The sequence below is a fragment of the Scophthalmus maximus genome, chromosome 11, assembly GCF_022379125.1.
Source record: "Scophthalmus maximus strain ysfricsl-2021 chromosome 11, ASM2237912v1, whole genome shotgun sequence".
In the NCBI taxonomy this organism is placed as follows: Eukaryota; Metazoa; Chordata; class Actinopteri; order Pleuronectiformes; family Scophthalmidae; genus Scophthalmus; species Scophthalmus maximus.
Window position 1 is genome coordinate 2,811,126 of NC_061525.1, and position 22,656 is coordinate 2,833,781.

At 44.0% G+C, this 22,656-nt stretch overlaps 1 protein-coding gene across 3 annotated transcripts in view; it reads right to left on the reverse strand.

Annotated features, from left to right (window-relative positions):
• LOC118299710 (seizure protein 6 homolog) overlaps positions 1–17,080 on the reverse strand; it is a 157,674-nt gene extending 140,594 nt beyond the window's left edge. For 2 of the 3 annotated variants that reach the window (XM_035623658.2, XM_035623656.2), the window contains exon 1: positions 16,641–17,080. In XM_035623658.2, coding sequence (XP_035479551.1) covers positions 16,641–16,719 — 79 coding nt within the window. In that variant the 5' untranslated portion in view covers positions 16,720–17,080. The remainder of the gene's footprint in view (positions 1–16,640) is intronic. The other variant, XM_035623657.2, reaches the window with a different exon arrangement.
• Positions 17,081–22,656: the final 5,576 nt, after the last annotated feature.

Sequence of the window (22,656 nt, forward strand, 5' to 3'; positions counted from 1 at the left end):
ACTTGAGGATGTTCGTCAGATTGTGTGTGAAGAGGCCTTTCAAATGTTCATAGGGGAGGTTGATGTTAAAAAAAATAAATATCTAAGCCTATTTTGTTTTATCGATTAATAAGTATTGACATTTGCCCGTGTTTTTTTTTTTTTATGAGTACATTTTATGCAAATTGCCAGATCATAAGTTGCCATCATCAGTTGCATATGTTCTCCATTGTGATAGAAAAAAAGGGCCATGGACCTTAATTTGCATACGAAACAGAACATTTTTCAAAGTTGAATCCTAATTATCACCTGTCGACATCTTCCCTCGAAAAAGACATGCATATGCAGATGCATGCTGTGTTACAGTCTAACCTTCTGTACTTGCATGCATAACCAAATAAATTGTATACAATGTTTTATTAAAAATAAGGCCGACCTGAGTGAAAATGTGTTGTCGCCTCTGTAGACCTCCCTCCCTCCAGTGCTCTCTCCATTCACTTTGAAAGTAACAGAATCAGGTCTACGGTGCTTAATAATTGATCGCACCACTCCATGTAACTGTTTCACTGCTACAGCAACCGTGAACACTGAAGAGAAAGCTGGAGGAACAGACGCTGGCGCCGGGAGACACCTGGCTGACATGCATTTAAATCTTGGCGAGGCTGCGGTGGCAGTGTGTTTACCTCCCTGCACTGCACCGCGCGCGGAAAGGTAAACATGTCACAGAATGCGTGAGGGCATCGATCTGTAGGCAGGTAACTCGTATTCATCTTTTCAAAGGATTTTCTGGAATGAAGTGATGATTGGCCTTGCACTCTATTCAAACATTAGAGATGTCAACAGTGCATCGGCTGAATGCAAGCCCGCGGAAAAATACCAGAGCGGTTGACCTCGTAGTGGAAATGAATAGCAGACAGCAGCGCGGATCCTTAGTGTAATTTGTAGGGGGCTGCATGCGGGGGCTGAGAAGAATGACACCGAGGGCACCTTTGGTTCTGCATTGTGGTGCACAAGCCATTACTGGCTGTCAGCTGTGCAGCATCAGCTCCTTTGAGAGCGAGGCTTTCAATCAATCTATGAAAAGCCAGTATCTCTGTGGAGACAGAATAGCTCATGATGGCGGCAGCAGTCAAGTGAGTACAGGTGTTCAAAAGCAATGCAGTTGTCGAGAAGGAATAGTCCCGCTTTCATCGCTGCATTGTTTGTGGTTATGACGGTTGTCTCGGCTGCTGTCAGCCACATTTACAGGGATGACACCTCTTGGAGGAGCTAGCGTGACTGGACTGTGTTGTGGGGTTGCTTCCATTTCTGCTTTCGGTATGTCGATGTTGGGCACATACGGGCGTCTATGGCTCAGGAGGTAGAGAGGTCATCTACTAACCACAAGGTCTGCGGGTTCGATTCCCGAATTTCACCATTCAGCATGCCGACGTGTCCTCAGGCAAGACCTTCAACCCTATATAGCCTCTGGCGGCTTTGCCCCGGTGTATGGATGTGACGGAAAATGCGTGGTGAATAGCAGCACTGTGTGAATGGGTGAATGTGACTTTGAGTGGTAGATAATAGCGATATAAATAGTCCTTCTTTTATTTTACATATCAGCTCACAGCTCATTTTTTGTTAGCTTGTCAATACAGCAAATACAATCTAACACCATGAAAAGTTGAACGCAACTGATTTATTTTCCTTGTGTGATAGAAATGTAATGTTTGTACATGTCAAAGTTAATTGTGACAACATTGACGACATTGTTGCACCGCTAATACCAATTTCACTTTTGTCATTCATGTGCAGGTGTTCCATTGTGTTCCATTGCTTCAGCCTGCCATGGAGTGCCCCAATATTTCAGTTCCTGATCATTCCTGATCAATAATCATCAGTCACTGCAAGAATATTATCTTATTTAATTAATGTGCTCCTCGTGAGCAGTTTTTTTTCAGTGACACCCACTTTATCAGGCTTTTGTTCTTGCATACAGCCACTTTGTTTTTCTCGATGTTTCCTCCTCCCTCCTGTTGCTCATACACTGTATTTTGCCATGCCCACGGGGAGGAGGGTGCTACTGTTGTCAAAAGTGTGGGAGTTTTAAAATAGTGGCCTTAATGGAAACAGGTGCCAGTTACTGAAGCGGGAGCAGAGTAGTCGAAACCAGCCCTCCTCACTTTCCCCAGCCTTCCAGAGCACTCGGTACCCCCTGCAGCCGACAGCATTTCCCTGGTGCGCAATTAAGCCTTATTCAAGAGTACAGGATAATACTGCCGGCTCTTACTCTGGGCTGTTCACAGACATCTCATTGCCCTGCTGCACTAGACTGCAAACTGCCTTCAGGAAAACTCTATGCAAAAGTCGGGCAGTCGTCTTAGTTTGCAGATTTGCGAAGCCTTTGCCAGCCATATGTTCAGCTCTGGGTGTTGCCAGACAACTCTAAAGGTAAATAACGACGCGCCTGATTTCTTCTGACAGGATTCTGTGTCTCTGCTCTGCATTTACATGCTTTATAGTTATTATTGCAAGAACAAGAGCCTGGGGTTGTGCTGTCAGTGGCATTTTACTTGGTCAGTTCGTTAGGGTGTGTGCAGTGCTCAACCCACCCCCCACCCTCATTTCCATGGGAGTGATTAATACACATTTCTCCTTCTCATTAAATATTTGAGGAGCTGTAATCTAAAATGAGAAACCCACTGTTAAAAATAAACATCTAATGTATTTCAGTAATGTCACTAAGTCTGTGAATTAATGTGCACAATATAAACGCCCTCTGACAGCTCAAACACCTCCAGCTCCTCTGTCTGCAGAGACAATAATCTGTTTAATAGAGAGAGAAACAAATTGTCGTAGGGGCAAAATGAGAGCGTGACACCAGGTTGCACCTCAGAGAAGGTTCTACTCCGCCCCCCACCCCCATCATTCATATGGCATTGTTTTGCAACATAGGCTTGTGTGAGTCCCAGCTTTCATATCGTCCTCAGTTTAAAGCAAAAGGCTTGGCTTAGTGTTAACAAGCAACAGCATGGCTGTGATCGTCTGCAGTGCTACTGTACTGAAGAGAGCGTCACAGCCCCGGGCCTCGCAGATGTCAGCGTTCCACATGTAGTACTGTGCTGTAATCAACAAAGCAGCTCCGCTCCGCCTCCTCACTGTTTTATAAAGATATACTATCTGTGTTCAGCTGTGTTCTGCAAAACTGTGGGACATATATTTCTCTACAGATTTCAGCTTCCCTCTAATAGAAGCAATGGGTTTGATAAGATACACGTTTTACGGCTTCACGCTCCTTGTAAGAAAACAACTGTACTTTCGACCGTAGCACGGCATGGAAATGACAAAGAAATAGAAAATGGGACCAAAGCAGAAACTGGTACCTGAGTTATTAGTAACTGAGTAAGAAAGGGAAATGTCTGTCTCCCCCAACTTACTACTCACTACTCAGGCTAATTTCTTCTACCAATACATTTTGCTGCCTGGATGTTGTTGCCCCAACTCCCCAGCCATTTAGAGGGAACCAGAGCACCAGAACTTCTTCATTTTAATCTTTGGCGTAACATGTCACAGCTTTTAAATCGGGTCAAAATTATGTTCAACTTCAAAAGTTGACTCTGTATGAAAGAGCTTCATCTGCTAAAGTACACTGGTCCAAATCAGAAAGTTTATTACTGGGTGAATGGAAAAACAGAGTGATGCCAACATTAGAAGCTGGGCTGCATTGGAATACTAAAGGGATGAAATTCTTGGGGGTATTTCTAGGCACTGACAACTTTATTAATAAAAACTGGGAGGGTGTAGTTGAGAAGGTTGGTGCCCGATTGTCTAGACGGACCTGGGTCCAGCCTCAGTTGTCCTATAAGGGGAGAGCTTTGGTTGTCATTAAGGACCCTCCCTCCCAACGAAGGCCAGTCTGCTCTATTTGGCCAGCTGGCCCACTCTGTTGTTATTGGTCAACTGCTTCCAAGGCATGTAGGAAGTGCTGGTGTCCGCTCTCGCTGTACCTGGCTGTGTTTGGGGGAGTATCAGACTAGCCCCAAGTCTAGCCTCATGCACTTCCTTCTTATTTTTTGTACTTTGTTACACTCTATAATACATATATACCACATGGCTTGTGTTCCAGGGGGCACATTGTGAAAAAGGCAAATTTATGGAATCTAATTGGGGACAAAAGCTTGAAAAGAGCTGTTTGCCATTGTGTGTGTGTGTGTGTGTGTGTGTGTGTGTGTGTTAATTCACCACTGATATAATTTGTTCACAGACTTCTCAATGATTGATTCTCAGACCGGAATTATTTGTAAACATACTTTTTCAAGTTCAAAATCTTATAGACTCTAATTTGTGCCCATACAAACTGATCACTAAGAAAAATCCTTATGAGATCTTGGAAGCACACCTGAAAACTGTTGTGTGTGTTGAGTTGCAGGGGCATCGGAGTGCGTGGGTTCACTTACAGTGGTGAAATGTGGCCAAAAAAAGAACTTTATACTGAAACTCATCAGAGTCTTGTTCTAAGAAATGAAGACTATTCCATGTGAGAAATTGCTAAAAAGAAAATGTGTATTTCATACAAGGGTATGTACTACTCCCTTCACAGAACAGTGCAAACTGGATCTACCGAGAATGGAAAGCGAAGAGGGAGAGCCTGGTGCCCAACCCAGCAACTGGACATGAGCACATCATAGTCTCTAGTTTGACAAAACAGCCTCACAGGGGCTCAACTGCCAGTAAAACACCAAACAGCCTTCCAGGCAGAGTCATAAAATAACAGCCATATCTAAGACTGAGCAATAAATGAAAAAAAGACAAATTTGGGCAAAAGAACCCTGGTTAGAAGAAGACTGGGGAAAAAAAAGAAGTGTTATGGACACAAAAATGTAAGTTTGAGGCAAAAAGAAGAACATTTGTTTTCAGGACGAAATTATTATTTCAAGACGAGAAGGTTATCAATTATTAATTATTATGTCTTGACTATATTTTCCTTTTCACTTTGTAACTCACCTGATCATCAAATGTGAGAGAATCTACGGTTTCCTTGCAGACTATTGAGGGACAACATACAGAGACAAAACGATGCGAACGCACATTCATAGCTACGGTCAATTTAGAGTCTCCAACTAACATAAGCCCAACGTGGAATGTCTTGGACTGTGGGAGGAAGCCGGAGAACCCGGAGAGAACCCAAGCATACACGGGGGGGAACATGCAAACTCCACACAGAAAGGCCCTGGATGGTCTGAACCTGGATTGGAAAACCAAGAACCTTCTTGCTGTGATGCGACTCTGTGCTCTCAGGGATCTTTGCCATCTTCAAAATCACATCCTGTGTTGAGTAGAAAGCCATTCTTTTCCCACTAAGTGAGATGATAGTCATCAAATGTTACATTATATTATCATTATTAATGATTGACCTGATTAGCTGGTTCTGTTTCAATTCTTTCAGATTAAGTGTAATGATGAAGTGAAAGTGATACAGTAAACACTTTACCAGGACTCTCAATTATCAATTTCAGGATCATAAACTTTGCACTTGAACATTGTATATGTTTTTGTTCTTTTCAATTGGGTCAAACAGTAAACATATTCATTCATCAAGTTGATTGTCAGACATTTACCATGTGGGTCACTTCATCCTTTGAAAGCAAATTATCATGATCAATAGATGCCACTGCATCATGGACATGGACCAGTTCATATATTTTTGTCTCTGACTTGGTTTTAATTTAATTCATGCATAATAATGTCACATGCTCAGTCAGGACCTTGTTCGCAACATCTTGAATTCAAACTAAAATTTCACACATTTATTGTGTTGACTCCCTTTGTAACAACATTCATGTGACATTTTAAATTTTCACAGTCAGCAGCTGAACAACATGACGATCAGAAGGAATGAGCAACAAGTGATCTGAAATTACAATTGCAATCGTATTCCAGATGTAATTACTGACTAGTACTGATATAGTCAACTCAGACCTACACCAGTGTGTGAAATAATTTGGTGGACGTATTTGCTCACTTCTCTTGCTTTCATCCTCCCTTCCTCACGGTTCTGTCTTTCCCTGGCAAGATTTCAGCGGACCTCGTCTAGATCCAAAGACGATGACATTGAAACAAGGATTAAAAGCACAGCCTTTACCGACAGGTGTCTTTCTCACACACACTAACACTAATGTGCATACACAGAGACACGCATCCCCTGCTTCTGTCCTCCTCTGCTCCCTCACCCGAAAAGCTCTGCGGACGTGGAGCGGCGGCGTGAGAGAGAGCCCAGCCTGTCAGAGTCCTAATCATTGTGGAGAGAACCTTGGCTCTGTATGCACAGCAGACGCCAACACCAATTAGACCGGTGTATACAGTGTGCCATTGCATGAGGGGAGAGCAGACAGGCCCAATTCTCTGCACAAACACGGGTTCTGCGCCGCTGCCGCCGGATCGATGCAGCTCTCCGATTCAGAGAGCTGGACTTTGAGGCTGTGCCGCAGGCAGCGGCGGCGGTGGCGGCTAAAAATAAGCGTGAGAAGGGCAGATGATATGTTGGAAATGAGAGGGGTCGTCGGGGAATTGAGAAGCGGTTGACGGCGATTACCAACTCAACTTGTCAAAGCCGGTTGTTGTTTCCACTATCGACATTCTGACAGTGAAGAGACAATCCGATGAGAGTCTGCTCCATCACTAAAAGTGTGTATATGTACAGCCATGAGATGCCAGCTTCTGTAGAACTGTTTTCTTTCTATGATCAGTTCAAAGATCACTCACCCTGATTTTTATTTTATTTTATTAACAACATATGTAAACGCTCAACCTCCAAAAAGCCCTTTTAGGTCATCCACAAAGAATAATGAAGATTTAACTAAAAGGTAATTTCTGATCGAGGATGCGGTGTGAACGCTGCCTGCTGAACGGCTGATGCTAAACTGGATTGCCGGCTTGAATTTGGATAAAGAAGTAGGAAGTATGAAGAGTAGGGAAAGTGGGAAATGGGTAGTTAATGTGTAATAACTAGAACGATTGCGTAAACGTTGAATATTTCCGAGAGAATGAAAGTTAAAGTTGAATACAAGGCGGAATGTCCTAATTGAGCTGAACGTTATGATGTTTGAATGAAGTTTCTACGTTGAAAACTGTGTAAGTACAGTTAACAACCAAACCTGCGCAAATAAGCTTAAATCTATTAATTTTTCTATAATTTATTAATTTAACTATAACCTATTGTGAACACAACAGTGGTTGAAGATCTTGGCAAACGACCGTCGTCGCCACCAGCTCCCGGCAACAAACCATGTTTGGTGGTAGAGGAAACGTATATATAGCACCTTTCAGGATATGCACCATACGCACCACCACCAGGTTTCAAAAGAACTGTGGGATGGACTGAATGTGGCTGGTATAACTCAGGAGGTTACACCCCACAGACATTCATGATCCAAAGAGGATGAATTCCAGTGACATGATGATCGATTGCATCTTATCTAGTGACACTAAGGCCCACGTTTTCACTCATCCAACAAAATAGCTCCGGATATAATAGATGGATTGGAACAAGATTTGTAACAGACAATTGGAATCCTACTGACTTTGCTAATCCTCAAATGTTTCCATTAACATCAACAGCAGGTTATGATATTTGGTTAAGGCTGAAATTTCTCAACAAGTTATTGATGGATCGTCGTTAACTCTGGCACATGAGTACTTGTTCATGCTCTCCTCAGAATGAATTCTTCTCATTGGTGCCTTCACAGAGCCACAAATAGACAATAGCGTGGCTGTAGACTTTTACGGCCTTATCTTGCACCCAGCATAACAAAGTGGTGCGAAATGGACACATGCATGTCTTTGCTAGTTTCAGACCGACCAAGCTGCTATTTTCTTTTTGAGCACCCGCGTTGTTTATAAAGCTGTGCACCCATGAGAGCCCCAATGGTCATGTTTCTCTTCAAGTGAGGTTTGGTCAGGCACATTGTTCGTGCATTGCTATAGTGTATTCGTGTGGAGTATTTCACGAGGTAATAATGTACATGTATAGACATGTATTCGATCACAGATGATCCGCAAATTTGGAAGCGTGAGTGTAGTTTCTTCATCAGAGGAGTACTCTCTCTTACTACTTTTAACAGTCATCTGACAATGTGGCAGTTAAGGGGAATGGGAGATGGCACTCTGATTGGTTTATTGCATGTTACACCCATCATTACTCAACCATGTTGTGTCTGGTCCAGCTACAGTTTTTTCTGCCATTAAAATCACCAAAGTGCATTTGGAACACGCCCTAAAAGCACCTCAGCCAATAACCTTTGGACCATGTGCTCGGACTGTTAAAATAGAAAGTAATTGCCACAAAGACAACCTTGGGGCTTTGGGGTGGTTAATCCAGCTTTGCCAGCTCCAATAGTAACTAATTAACTGCCTTTTACAAAACTGGGGGGAGGGGTTCAAGTGAAGTCTTAATAAACTGAGTGTATGATTTGATATATAGTGAATATTTTTTTGGTCCCCTCCTGCTGACCACCGTCCATTAAATCCTCACTAGCTTGTGTTAGTCTGTGGCAGTTACAGGCCATACGAGCTGCATGATTCATTGATATTATTCCGGAGCTTGCCGAGCCCTGCTCAGGCCGAGGCATCAAGCCCAATATCACTCAGACCAGCCATTGATTTGCAAGAAACATCCCCATTTGCCCAGGGCGCGATGTTGAGTGGCAGCTGCAACACGACAGCTATCAATTAGACCGTGTTAAGTATTAATGCTGCAGCTGGGAACCAGGGGAATTATTCTGAGACTTAAACTGGAATTAAGTGCATCTGTGAGCAGAATTGGATTTGGAGAATGTTCCATTGTCAGATTTAGAACCAAATGAGAGACACTCAGCTCATTGTGCGTCTGTTCACGTCCCGGCGTGTTATTCAAAGACAAATACACCAGAGAGCGAGTGATGTTCAAAGATGACAGAATGTGGGATGCGATGGTGACACATAAAGCAGGTGCAGTTCAAAGCATTTCACATCCCATTTGCATCGTCTCTAATTTAAGTCAGAGAGGCTGTGTCATGAGGAATCTCAAGCAGGGGAGGAGGCAGAGATATTGTAAAGCAGATGAACGCAGCCTTCAGGAAACCAGCATTGACTGACAGAGATGAGGGTAAACACTTCACAAGCGCTGCGCTCGCTTCAGAGGGACTGTTATGCAAAGAGGGGTGATAGACGGAGGAAAGGGAAAATGAAAGTACTCCGCCCCTAGGCCCCCCTCAGCTCCTCTCAGGAGGCGTCGGGAGCTGTGTGTAAAGAACCCAGCGCCCCCGTTTCCTGTGAGAGGGAGCGGTGCGGAATTTTGATAACACTCATTTCCAACCGAGCGCCTCAAAGAGGAGAAAGGCTCAGAGACAATTAGCCTGGATAGCCCTTGTTGAGAGCAACAGGCGAGTTTGGATAGGTTAATCAGTCGGAATCGTAAAGCAGGTGTTGAACGCGCAACCTTCCAGTCCTCCGCCACCCAAATTATATGATGGTCACATTCACAAAAGTGCGTCGTTTAATTAAACAGTGTCCTTCCCGGCTGTCTTTTCCTTATTCAAAAGCGTGAAGCAGCGCTGATTGCATCAGATCAGTGACACCAAGAGCAAATTGCTTTTCTGCCGTGGCAAGGATGATGAAGGGGGTGGGAACAGGCTCTGTGTGTGTGTGTGTGTCGGGTGTGTGTGTGTCGGGGGGGGGGGGGCGGTTAGGAAGAGAGTGTTGCTTATCACAGAGGCACAATGGTGACTTTAATCTGAAGATGATGCAAAGAATTTTGGAATGTGTGAAAATCATCGTCTCAATAAGTCACAGGAAAGAGGATTTCAAGTTTGCTGTTCCAAAAAAACAAAGAGAATCAAGTGAATCACAGCTTACATGCGGGTTATCATGTTTAAAGTATGCCAGTATGACACGCTATTGAAAAGAAGATTGGAATGCAGTGAGAATGCGTGTTTCTATTTAAGATTGCATTATATGATAAAAGGAAGGACTTTTGGTTCAGTCTTTACAAAAAATGTGTTTGTTCCGTCATGGCTGGAGCATAATTGAAAGCTGCCGCCAAACACTAGATTCTGCCAAGTAACCACCGCAGTTTGTCTCTGGTGTAGTTCTCACTAATGATGCGTGAAATCCACCAACAAACAAGTTTTTAGATGTAAATTAACCTGTGTCGACCCCCCCCCCCCCCCCTCTTTTTTTATAATTCAAACAGATAAAGCTACGAGTATACAGGCTCCCAGGACGGAGAGAATCTGTAGAGAGACATTTTTCCAAAATAACAGTCCTGCCGCCTGTAGGACACATCAGAACATGATTGGTTGATTCATCGTCACAGGCCTTACAAAGAGCTGTTGTGTAAGAAGGTTATTTACAAAGATCTGAGCATTTTGCCTTATTTTTTTTTGGATTATTTTGGGGGCGTTTTGGCTTTTGGATATATTGACAGTGTAGATACTTTCAAACTGTGGATGCTGCAGTTACATGATATGTGTTTTACCCACTGACACATGACAACACCATCCCCACCACACACACATTTTACCTTGATAAAAATATGTTTACTTTATATGTAGTGTGTTGACTGTACAGGATATACAATGTACCTCATACCTTAAGATAATTCTAATAGATATTTTAATAAACTGTTTTGAATATCATGTGTTTATTTCTTTAACCGATGCTTTAATCTATTGTATTGTAATTGCAATCTCCTGCACCGGTATAGATAGAGATATTTTCTTATGTTTCATAAGTATGGTAGTATTGGTAGTATGGGGGCGGGGGGAGGGGGAGAGAGGATAATGTTATTTGTCAGATGTTTGTACGCAATTCATTCTTTTCTGTTTCTCAAATAAAAATATGCTTAAAAAAAGATCCCAAAGACACCTGGTCATGGGGCGTTTGTAACTTTAACATACTGATATTTGTTCAACATATTTTAATGTCAAACAAATATAAATTCATGTAAATTCAAATGAGCGAAACATTAAGTGACATATCACCAAGAACTTAAAAAACTAAAGCGTCAGCCTCCTCATGGTGCCAGAGAAGTCAGACCATCACCAATGTCAATGAGATTCTTCGGTTGGGAAATGCACAAAATGTAATAGCGAGTCATTTAATAGTTTTCAAGATATTTCAATCTGGACCAAAGGGGTGGACCAACTGATTGAAATTGTCAATCCTGTGGCACAGAACTGCTCCTGTGTGCAGGATCCACGCATGATCAACACTTCAGTATCTGATATCAGCCTGTCATCACATGCAGTATGTGTATACATACAGGACTTCATGAGGCGAGGTCAGAACCTGTGGCTGTTTTAACTAAACAACTCACCTTTGAATACACCCCCTCTTCTTAAGAACATTTTCATTAGAGGTTGTCAAGCACCTCGAGGCAAGCGTAACATAGTGAGCACTCGGCCTCTTCCTCTGCCTTATTTTGGTTATAATTTGATTTAAAGCAAATGTATTCAAGAACATGCTCTACCTAAGCATAAAATAAAATATGTCAGACACTAGACGTACACTTTGGTGCAGTGCTCTTCAGCAAGATAGAGCCTCAGCAACAGATTAAAAAAAAAATGATGAAGTACAGTATGGGTCAGAAGTATGGGCGAAAAACCCACGGTTTTAGTTTCAGTTCATATTGTGCTTCAGTGCATCTTACCAAACAAACTCCAAATGAGTCTGACTGCCCACTGGACAGTTGGCATTTTACATTGTCCGGTCTCACATGTAGGGAGACCCAAATTTGCAAAAACTACACTTAAAAGTTCTTTTTCATGAATGAATAAAAACAAAAATATTTCAATAGCTTTATCATCCCTGGTTTGGTGGCCAGTCCCAAAAATGCATACGCATGGTGTGTTGTGAATGCTGGCCAATATTTTGATATCAGTTTTGAAAAAAATACTCCATTATGTATTGAAGACCCTGCACCTGTTGTGTTGTTTGTGTGCGAATAAACCCTTATGTGAGACCCCAGGACATTCAGCTTCCTCCCAGGGATAATAATTCTGAGTTTGGAAGGCTCTCACACAAGCAGTGTTTGAACACACAAACAAATCAGTGTGTGTGTGTGTGTGTGTGTGTGTGTGTGAGAGAGTCTCTGCGTGTGTAGGTTGTTTGAGATTGCACTCCTTCCAACAGGACTGAACCGAGCCTTCCCTCGGCCCCATCAATGCTGTGGTGTGTGTGTTCGGTGCACTGAGCCGTTGTTGGCCTTGCAGCAGCCATTAGTTTGAGGCAGAGCGCTGACAATGACGACAGGACCAGGGCAAAGCAAGCAGGGTCCCTCGGGGTGGGACTCCGGGGGGCATCGCTTGCTCCCGGGTCAGTCAGGGCCAAACGTATTTATCTGGGCGGTAATCTGAAGGGAAAAGGACAGAAAGCCTGACCCAGAAAAACCTCAGGGACAACCATCAAATCAGCTGCGACTTCAGGTCCAGCGCGACTCGCCCCGTGCCAGCGCAGACGGAGCGAGAGGGAGCGGAGCTGATGAATAGCAGAGCAGCAATCAGCGTCGAGTGTAGCAGCGAGGGTAAACCATTAAGGAGACGCAGCGCTGATCACTCATGGAGCTGAAACTGGCCCGAAGCTGAAACGGCAACATTGCCACCTCACGAGTGACTATGTCTGCACCGTGATTTACTGCACGCCGCGGATACTTCATCAGCCTAATAGCTCGTACACTGGCAAAGCTTACAAGTGATATATATATTTTTAAAAACGTGTTTTGTGAGATCTTTTAAAGCACTAGTGCAGTTCTTCAATGAAATATGAATATATGTTGAGCACGTAGTTAGAATGATTTTCCAGCCCCTCTGTTTATTTTCCTCTTCCTGGTGGTTCCAAATTTCCGTGTGATTACTTGGGTTCTCCTGGGAACGCTCAAAGCTTTGGAAATGGTTGTGTACCACTGCCCTGAGCTGAGCTTTAACCTCAGTCTACAGGGAGTTTAGTGGACTTCATTACTTGCTTTTCATCCTGACATGCAGTGCAAATTGTGGGTTGTGTGTCTTTATGTTGGGTCAGCTCCATTTCCCACAGGTAGAATTTCAAGTTCTAGACACACCTCTTGGGCGATCAAAGCAAACAGGATCTAGCGCCACAGCAAAGAGTCTGGATATTTTAGCTGTTTTTTTAAAACACATTTGTCACAGTGACCATCCGGTTTGTTAACTCAGCAGACATGAAGGCGATCTCGCAGCTGTGAATGCAGGTGGACCTTGAGACACTCGAGTTGACGGTCACGGTCATGTAATTTGTAATAGACAGGACAAACCACGAGCCACTTCTGCTACTAAACTGATTAAATTCATCTTTCGGATCGCCGCGGGGGGAACTTTCCGCCTTCCCGAAAGGTCAAAGTTCAAGGTCAGCCACTGGCGATCGAGCCAGGGAAGCAGTTTCATCACGGGTTTATTTTAATGCGCGCGAAGCTCTCAAAGAACACACTGTTATGTGCACCGGTGACAGCCCACAGCTCTGAATTAGTATCATAGCAAGTGGCAGACAGACAAAGTGGCCGCGGGGTCTTGGCACTGCTGCATACGGGCTAATCAGGGGGCAGGGTGAAGGATGGCCAATGTTAATGTGAGTGCAAAGTGTCACTTCGCCGTCGGTGATACTTGTCTAATAGAGCAGGAATAGCGCCTCTTAAAATCGGATCAATCTCAACAGGGCCGACGATGGATGAACAGTTTCAAGGCTTGAATGGTAGATTAGAAGCGTCAGAATATGATCATGTGCATGTAGATGACTGACATAAAAGGGTCAAAAAAGACGTGGAACACAACATGCCTTGAATGCGCCTCAAGGGCCACACGTTTCCACTGATACCAAACACTTCAGCAGGCGCAGACAGGCCGTCCCGAGACATTTTCCCGGTGGCCTGGGGGGTCGTGTTTGGCCTGCGCCGTTGACGAGTCGGCTTAAGATGAGATCTCCCTGGAACTGTCCCCTGCCATCTGCTTCTTTTTCTTTTTTTTCTCTCTCTCTTTCCATTTCGTACCAGCTGTGAGCAGCTTCTCTATTTCCCTCAATGCATTGAGAGACAATAAGGCATATCAGCAGTGCTGCGCAGTCGAAAAGCAGTATACTTTTTCGGTATACGTAATTTCCTTTGGGAACGTACAACCGACTTATTCCGAATGAGCACACAGTATGGAATTAGGACGCTGCTCTATTTATGGAAAGTGTACAAATGCGCCACGACCTCGTGGTTGTGTGTGTGTGTGTGTGTGTGTATGACACAACCTGGCCAAAAAAACGTTCGCGAGCACATCACGTTGCCAAAACAGTTACACAAAGTCGTGATGTTTCACTCTTGAGACCCAAAATGTTAAATAGGTGCCATTTCACTACCTGATTAACATATTACAGTCACCTCCCAATCCGATCTACATCACAATAAATCATCTGCTCTTTGCAACATGCCAGCAGCCGGAATATGGACCTGAATGCACAAAGCCAGTCCACACATTGGATTATGCAAACGCAGATCTAAGAAACCACCACAGCCTGAACGAGAATGGCTTAGTAGAGTGCATACCTCAAACAAGGCCGAAGAGTCCCACACATCTGTGTGTAGCTTCTAAAACACAAAACACCTGCATCAGCCTGTGCGAACACAAAGATCGCAACACGATAAATACAAAAACATTTTTTCCAGATGTTATCTCCTGAAAATGTTGGAAAATGCAAATAAAATCCTACAGGGGAGAGGGAAATGATTAAAGGAAAATGCTGGATTTAACAGAAAGGATTCTTCCCCTCCCTCCACCAAGTTTGATGCAAATCTGTTAAGCACTTCTTTTTTTTTGCGTACGCCTGACAAACAGACATGGGCGAAAACATGAATATCAAGGTTGTGGAGTCAGCTTCATCCAATTAAAGGATGACAGACAGAGACCGGAGTTCGTCTGCACATGACTTCATTTCTTGTCATCTGTCAATACAAAGATTGACAAATATGTGATATTTGGATTGAAGTTTTTTTTTTTTTTTTTGTAAATGCTCAGGCTTTACAGTGTGAGAAGTGGTTTATTAATAAAATCCCAGGGATTTAATTTGCAGGGCAAGGAAGAGGGGAAATATTGAGCGACTGTTCAAATCGCTGCAACTATCCAGGGAGACATCTCTCTGACATCAGCCATGTTTTCTAGCCATCTCTATTTTGTCAGGGGATATGAATAATGCAGGGAGGCTGCAAAAACACTATCAGCCATTCCACTACTTTGACAAGAGGACCAGGAGATGGGCTGCATTCATTTGGAGCACATCTTTTTTTCTTTTTGCAAGGCTAGAAAATGACATTTTTATCAGCCTGTTTGCCTACTTGAGTTTTTTCCCCCCCATCTTCTTGGAATTTAAAATTGGCACCGGGATATTGAAACTTGAATTACATTAAAATATTTCATTATTATTGGATATTGTATTGGAATATTTTTTTTATATTTTGCACACTTAATTAAGTTGTGGATTTCATTTCATGGATGAAGTTGCCATTTTACACGACAAGTCTGGATCCAGGTAACAATAAACTAAATGTCCTGTTTTGCTTTAATTATCCTTTAGATGTGTCTAGAACTTGACTGGAGTCCACCTTTGACAAATCAAATTGACTGGACATAGTTCAGAAAGGGAAACACTTGTGTATATGAGGTTTCCGATTGTATTTCAGGGCAAAGACAAAGCCATGAAGTCCGAGGGACTTTCTATCGACCTGCACAACAAAATTGTGGTGAGGGTACAAGAACACGCTTTAGTTTGGAGGGTTCCCAGGAGCACAGGGGCCACAGTAATTGTGAGGCGGGAGAAGTTTAAAACCACCAGGACTCCTCCTAGAGTCGGTCGTCAGCCCAAACTGAGTAACCAGGCAGAAGGGCCTCTGTGGAGAGTCTACTCTGAGTTCGCCATGTGCCATTTAAAGAAACGAAAAGAGATCATCCGGTTTGGAGAGGCGAAACAAGGAACTCGCCAGGCACTGCTCATCACCTGTCTAACGGTGAAGCACGCTGGTGATGGCATCGTGCTTATGGGGGTGGGGGGTCGGGAGCTTCTCAGTGGCAGGGGACAAGAGAGACTGGTCACGACTGGAAGATTGAACTATTCAAATACAGTGAAGAAAAGATGTGCTCCACGGTTCAGGACCCCGAGACCGTGGCAACCGTTCACCTTTTCGAACGACCCGAGGCCAAAAAGGCCAATCAGCCCCACAGAACATCACAAATGAATCCTTTCATCGGCATAAAGCAGAACTCTCAATTGTGTCCGCTGACAAGTAATTCCTCGGCATAATAAAGTGGAAGGGGAAAGTGGGGGGATCTTCAGACTTCCTGAACTTTACCAGGCTCTTGTGTGGGTTCTGTGCCCTGTGTGCGCAAACTGAGGTCGAACTCCGCACGCCATGTGTCCACAACACGGAGCGGCCGGGAGGAGAGCGCGGCGGAGACGCGGAGCGCAGAGCGCAGAGGAGACGAAGATGCCACAGCAGAAACGTCCTCATCACAGGAGCGACGAGGTCCGCGGCGGAGCTCTCCCGTTCAGCACGAGGAGAGAATTAAACATGGCGAATATAAAAATAAAAATGAATAAAATAAACTAATAAAAGGAATGAATGAAACAGGAGGAACCTCTTTGTCCTATTAAAGAATTCTTACCTTCGGCGCCCGTGTCCGTCGCCGCAGCCGCCGCCGCCACAACGAGCAGGAGAGGGAAATAATCTCTGATCGCGTTCATCGCGTTCTCCCTCCGGTTTGCGCTTCTGGTAGCTTTTGCCTCAAGAGTGAAACGTCCTTGCGATCAACACGTTTTTTTTATTTTTATTATTATTATTATTTTTTCTGTTCCTGTAACGGAACACAAGACTGCACACGCGCGGGCGCGCACACTGAGGCACGGTGAAGCGCTCCTCTCGCCGACTTCGGCCGTGTGGATTTCACTCATTCACAGAGACAAGAGGGGGGGGAGGGGGGTGGGGGCTTCTTTTCTTTCTTTTTTCTCAGTGTCGGTCCTCCCTCGGCCGACTCCGCTGACTGAAGGGCTGGAGAGATGGGAGCTGCCGCCGCTGCTGCCGCGCTCTGCGATGGGACCCTCCCCTTCAGGGCAGCGCCGCCGCCGCCGCGCCTCCAGCACCACGGACAGCTCCTGGCGTCGGCCAATGGAAGGCGCGCGGCAAACGGAGCTCAAGAACCGCCAGACTGCGTTAGTCCAACGTGAACAGCCACGGGGGGAAAGAATACGTTTGTGTCTGTTTATGTGTTCTTTCTTACTTGTCATGCAGCCAGTGAGTTATATTCATTTCCCCCAGAGTACGGAGTGCTTTACTTAAGTCAAAGTATGGCAACAACACTGCATTCGAATATTTCCTCATGGAAAGTTAGTCAGTTCTGTGTGCGCGGGAAAAAAAAATTCAGGTTTTCAATTCAGCCCTGGCTATGTAAATTGAAAAAGCAAAAAAATGGTGCACAGCACACAGAACAACTTGGAGACGTCAATCGTCGACACCTTACGAGACGTGCTAGCGGGTGGTGCTGAAACTCACCCGTTTTTGCCCTAGCCGTTAGCACGCTGGTCTCCAATGCCCGAGGTTGCGGGTGTGTGGCCCAGTCAGAGCAGTAAAATCAAAACAACAACAACAACAGCAAAGAGAGAAACTAGATTCTTCCATATTTGCTTTTACTTTTCGACTTGTTCAGTGCTTATGAATATTGTAAAAAATATATATATTATTTACCACAATGTTACCTTTCAGTTGTCTGTTCATGTCGTAGCTGTCGCAGGATGAATCCTCTCTATCAGGAAGGTGGGCGTGTCAAAACTACACAGAAGTACAAATAATCACCACTTTTTGGTGTAATACCAACTTACTTTATATACATTCAGTTGTCAGTTGTGTTGTCTCAAAGTGAGTGCAGTGCTGTAATAAATCCTCCCTGTCATAAAGGTTGAAATATTAAGTTTTATTTTATTTTAAGTGAAAAATGAAAGTGAAGGGACTGGGGATAAATAATAAATGTTCACATGCTTTAGATGAGATTAGTATCATAAAACTAGGCTACCAAATGAAAAGCGCCCATCAGACAATTTGCTGGTTAATGGCAAAAAGTTATGTGACACGGGGGGAAATACAATCCACCATTATAATCTTGTGACAGCCTGTATCAAGAAGTCCAATCAGGAGAAGATTCACTCTGAGAGGACAAATACATGTTATTTTATTGCCAATGTAAGAGATTTGAGTCTCTGGCAATTAGACCCCATCTTGATGCCATCATATTTGAAGGCGGGTGAGGTCACTGTTGACTGCAGACACTATTTGGATGAAAAGGACTAATCTGGATGTGATGAGGAGTGGACTTTGATGAGCTCCACTGGATGTGAAGACTGGAGGTGAATGGGGACGAGGACTGAACCTTCAGCAGAAAGCTTGACAGGTATAGCAACAGTAACTAAGGGAGGGCGTGGCTTAATGAACCATCACTTGAAAAATTCTGCAACAAATGAGTTGGCAATGTTCGACCTTCAGTCGAGAGAAGGCAACAACTTCCAAAATGAACGGAAAGAAAGGATTATTTAGAGATGAATAATTTCTTCTGTGTACACACCTACATGTACATACAGAAAATGATTGCCAGTAATATGAAGTCATAATGCCAGCAGTGCATACAGTGTGCTTACCACTAACATCTCTCATTTATTGGGCTGGGTTGAATTCCTGTCAAAGGAAACAAAACAGAAGGCAGCACAATGGAAATTAAGTGCTTGAATCAGTCTTTTAAAGAGATTAGCCATACAATGACCTGCTCATCAACATGTTTGCTCTCTGGAAATCGCTGTGTGTGCATAAAAGAGAAGAAACACTAATGAATCATACATGAGTGTGGGCGCTGGCCTTTTGGGGGTTCCTGCTTTGTTGAATGTTTTCCACTCTGTGATATCTGGGCTCATGTCTCGTCGGTGAGCTTCTCTTTGGAAATCTGCATACTCTTTGCCACTGATAAGTCTCCCTCGCCGCTTTGACTCGGCACGCATGGGTTTGACAGGGTTGCATCAGCAGCCCGCTGTCAGCGCAGCCTGTTGGTTCTGAGTCATCCTGCCCCACTGCACCTCTGGCTCCTTGAAACCCATTCGATGCCTCTGGGCTCTCTGAGGCCTTTGCAGCCGAGGTGCTCCGCATCCTTCCAGTGGCCGTCCTGCCTTGCAGCTGCAGCTCGCACCGCTGAGAGATGACTCACTATGTCAGTGAGGCACAAACAGCGTTTCATCTCCTCCACACATTTGTTGTCATTGACACACCTTTGCTTCACAGCAGAGGGGCTTTTCAAATGTTCAACACTCTGTGGAAGGCAAGTCATGCAGAGGCGTCACATTGAGTCTGTCATCCTTTTGACCATAACACATGAGGTCTCTTCACATACATGAAGCAACTACAGAGCTTGGGTTAGAGATTTAAAAAAAAGAAAAACAATTCTAATTTATAAGGAAAAAAAATGTCGGTTATACAACATTAATAATGTCACACTTGAGCACCAGCATCCCAGCACCAAAACAAATGCTTCATTGGTCACATGTTCGGCCACCCGCTAGCCACAACTCCCCTTCCCTTCGTATTCCAGCAAGATGATGCAAACTCATCTCAGTATGCCATTACTCCAATATTTCTTTACATAGAACATAGTTGATGGCGGAAGTATACATGTTTAAAAACTCATGAATAAAACTTGATAACTATCAACAAACAAATCATTTTTTAAACCAGGATCATAGCTTGTGCTTACAAGATATACCATATCATGCATAATATGGTTTAGTTTTCATTGAATTGTCTTATTTCTTACATCCAAACTATTTAATTTGCTTCATATTAGCAGATAGTCAAACTGTTATTTGAAATCAGATCAAACTTTTGGTACTATTTAGAGAGGGGTGTTTTTTTTCACAGGGGCATTGGTCATTCAACATTTTTACACTACTAAGAAATAAAACTACTAAGAAGAGACATTGCTACTGCTACTCCAAGAAATGTAGCAGTGCAGGGAAGAATAATGCTGCTAGTTACCAAACTACAGGTCTCAAAATACTTTCCCAAAAAATATTATACACAGCACCTCCAATGATTATAACAGCATGAAAAATATTTATCATTTAATTCATCGTGTGGTAGACCATGTATCTATTATTAGTAGTAGTAGTAGTATACAACTGTTCTCCATATTACTCCATTTGACCCAGGCAGTTGAGACAGAGAGAGGCAACAACCTTCAAAGGCCCTAATCAAATTTAATACACATTATCAAGAGTATTTGATGAAATATTTTTTTCTCCTAAAAGTGGATTTTAGTAGTAAGTTATGCACTACTATTACCTCACTTAATAAAAACCTGTGACCATCAGTTTCTGTACTTTAGGATATGAGGCTTCAGAATATTAACAAGGCCATTGAGGGTCAGTGGTTGAGGTCTTTCTCTCTGGCCAACCCCTCCACCATGCTACCTATGGCTTCATATCCTCCCCAGCGTAGAATTTGAAAGCATTTTGTTTCTGTGTGAAAGGAAACTGAGGCAGACAGAATACTTATTACAATATTTTGATGAGTTTTACCTTTGACTTTTTATTTTATATATGATGTACAAATGTGATGTCAGTCTTATAAAATCTCAAAGGAAGCAAAAAAAGGCTGTTTGTAAGGACTCAGGAATCAGAAATCAGGAAGAAATGTCTTCTTTACACAGCATGTGGCATGCAGGAAGACATCTGGAACAACTTTGTTCACTTTTAAGTGTCACTGCATACGGTTGAGATTGCCACAGTTAAAAATGCTGACACAATGCACCATGGGAGAAAGGGATGGAATGAAGACATTTTAATTAGTGAGGATGCCCGTCTGTGAAAATTTGCAATTTAAGCAACGAGAAAGGCAGGAAACCTTCCCTGGTGCAGTTATAATGTTAATTTACAAGCCATCATCATCTTTTGCAATCAAAGATGGTCTGATTAGCATCTTGATGAAAAAGGTATATCCCTTCACAACTGTTCATTTAAGTAATACTAAGCTTCTAGTGTAGCAGTTGGTCCATTCATCCATGCAGTGGATATTCATTGTTCCCAGAGTATACATCCTCGTGCTTTGGTGGCCTCTGTTCTTGTTAGTGGGTGCAGCAACAGGACCCAAATGCAGAGTGCAAAATAAGGTTGTTTAATAATCAAACAGAAAAACATACTTACAGTCTTGGATGCAAACAAAATATCCAACTCAGGGTATCCACAAGGAGTAAAAACTGAACAATGAAAAATCAAAACAGGAGCGCAAGCAGGAGGGATCACAGAGGTAAAACTACAGATAATACAGACCAGCAGACGAGACTAATCCGACTGAACAGGGGTCTCATTTGTAAATGTGGCGTATGCACAAAACAGGGCTGGAAACGTGCGTATGTCACTTCCTACGCAAAGGTTGTAACTTTTAAAAAACAAACTTGACGGGAGAATGTGCCCACCTGTGTCACGGAGTACAGTGGACCCAAAAGCAAGACTCAGAGCAGAGGGTAAAAGGTAATGGAGTTTTATTGTACCGAGTACAATCACAGGCCAAGGTACCAAAATCGGCAGACAAAAGACGTGGTCAAAATCCGGGCTAGATATCTACAAAAACATACTGGGATGGTAACGCGGATAACGCTGGCCCATACCCTTCCCAGTCCACCAGATACTGACGTCCGCAACCCCGACTGCTGGCCGCCAGAAGCTTGCGGGCGGGGTAGACGGGACCCCCATCAATGAGACGAGGAGGAGGAGGATGAGGTGTGGCCAGAACCATAATGCTCTCCATCACAGGCTTGACCCTGCTCACATGAAACGTGGGGTGGACTCATGGACCTAGGGAGTTGCAACCTCACAGCCACAGGGTTAATAACATTAGATATGGGGAAGGGACCCACAAAACGAGGAGCTAACTTACGGCTCTCAGTGCGTAGAGGAAGGTCCTTGGTAGCCAACCACACCCTCTGTCCCCAGATGCCTTGGATATCCGCCGGTCAGCCTGTCTCTTGTATCGATCCCTGTTCATTTAGAGAACCTGTCGGGCCCTTGTCCACGTGCGCCGGCAGCGTCTGACTCCCTCTCAGGGGCAGGAAACAGACATCCACCTACAACAGTTGCTTGGACCAGGAAGCCGGATTCCGACAGACCAGGCAGCGAAGTCCCATCTCCTGGTTGAGTCTCTCCGTCTGTCCATTAGCCTGTGGGTGGTACCCAGATGAAAAACTGACGGTGGCCCCAATCAATGCACAGAAAGCCTTCCAAAACTGCGAGATGAACTGGGCACAAACCAGAAAAGCAGCAACATACTCCCCGATCTCATGTTCCTTGGACGCCCATCAGAATCGCTGTTGCACCACGAACATGGTCCTCCTGACTCCGGGATGGCAGGAGAGAGGGGAAGTGTGTGCCCAGTGAATGACCTGGGAATGGAGCTCAGAAGGAACAAACAACTGATTCGGAAAGTTAGACCCTCTTGCGCCTGTTTCACCCTTTCCTCCATCTCCCACGCAACTGCCCCCACAACACAAGACTCGGGCAGGATGTTGGTAGGGGCCTCAGGAGACGGATCTGGGTCAAACAGGTGTGACAAGGCATTGGGCTTAACATTCTTGGATCCAGGACGGTAAGACAGGG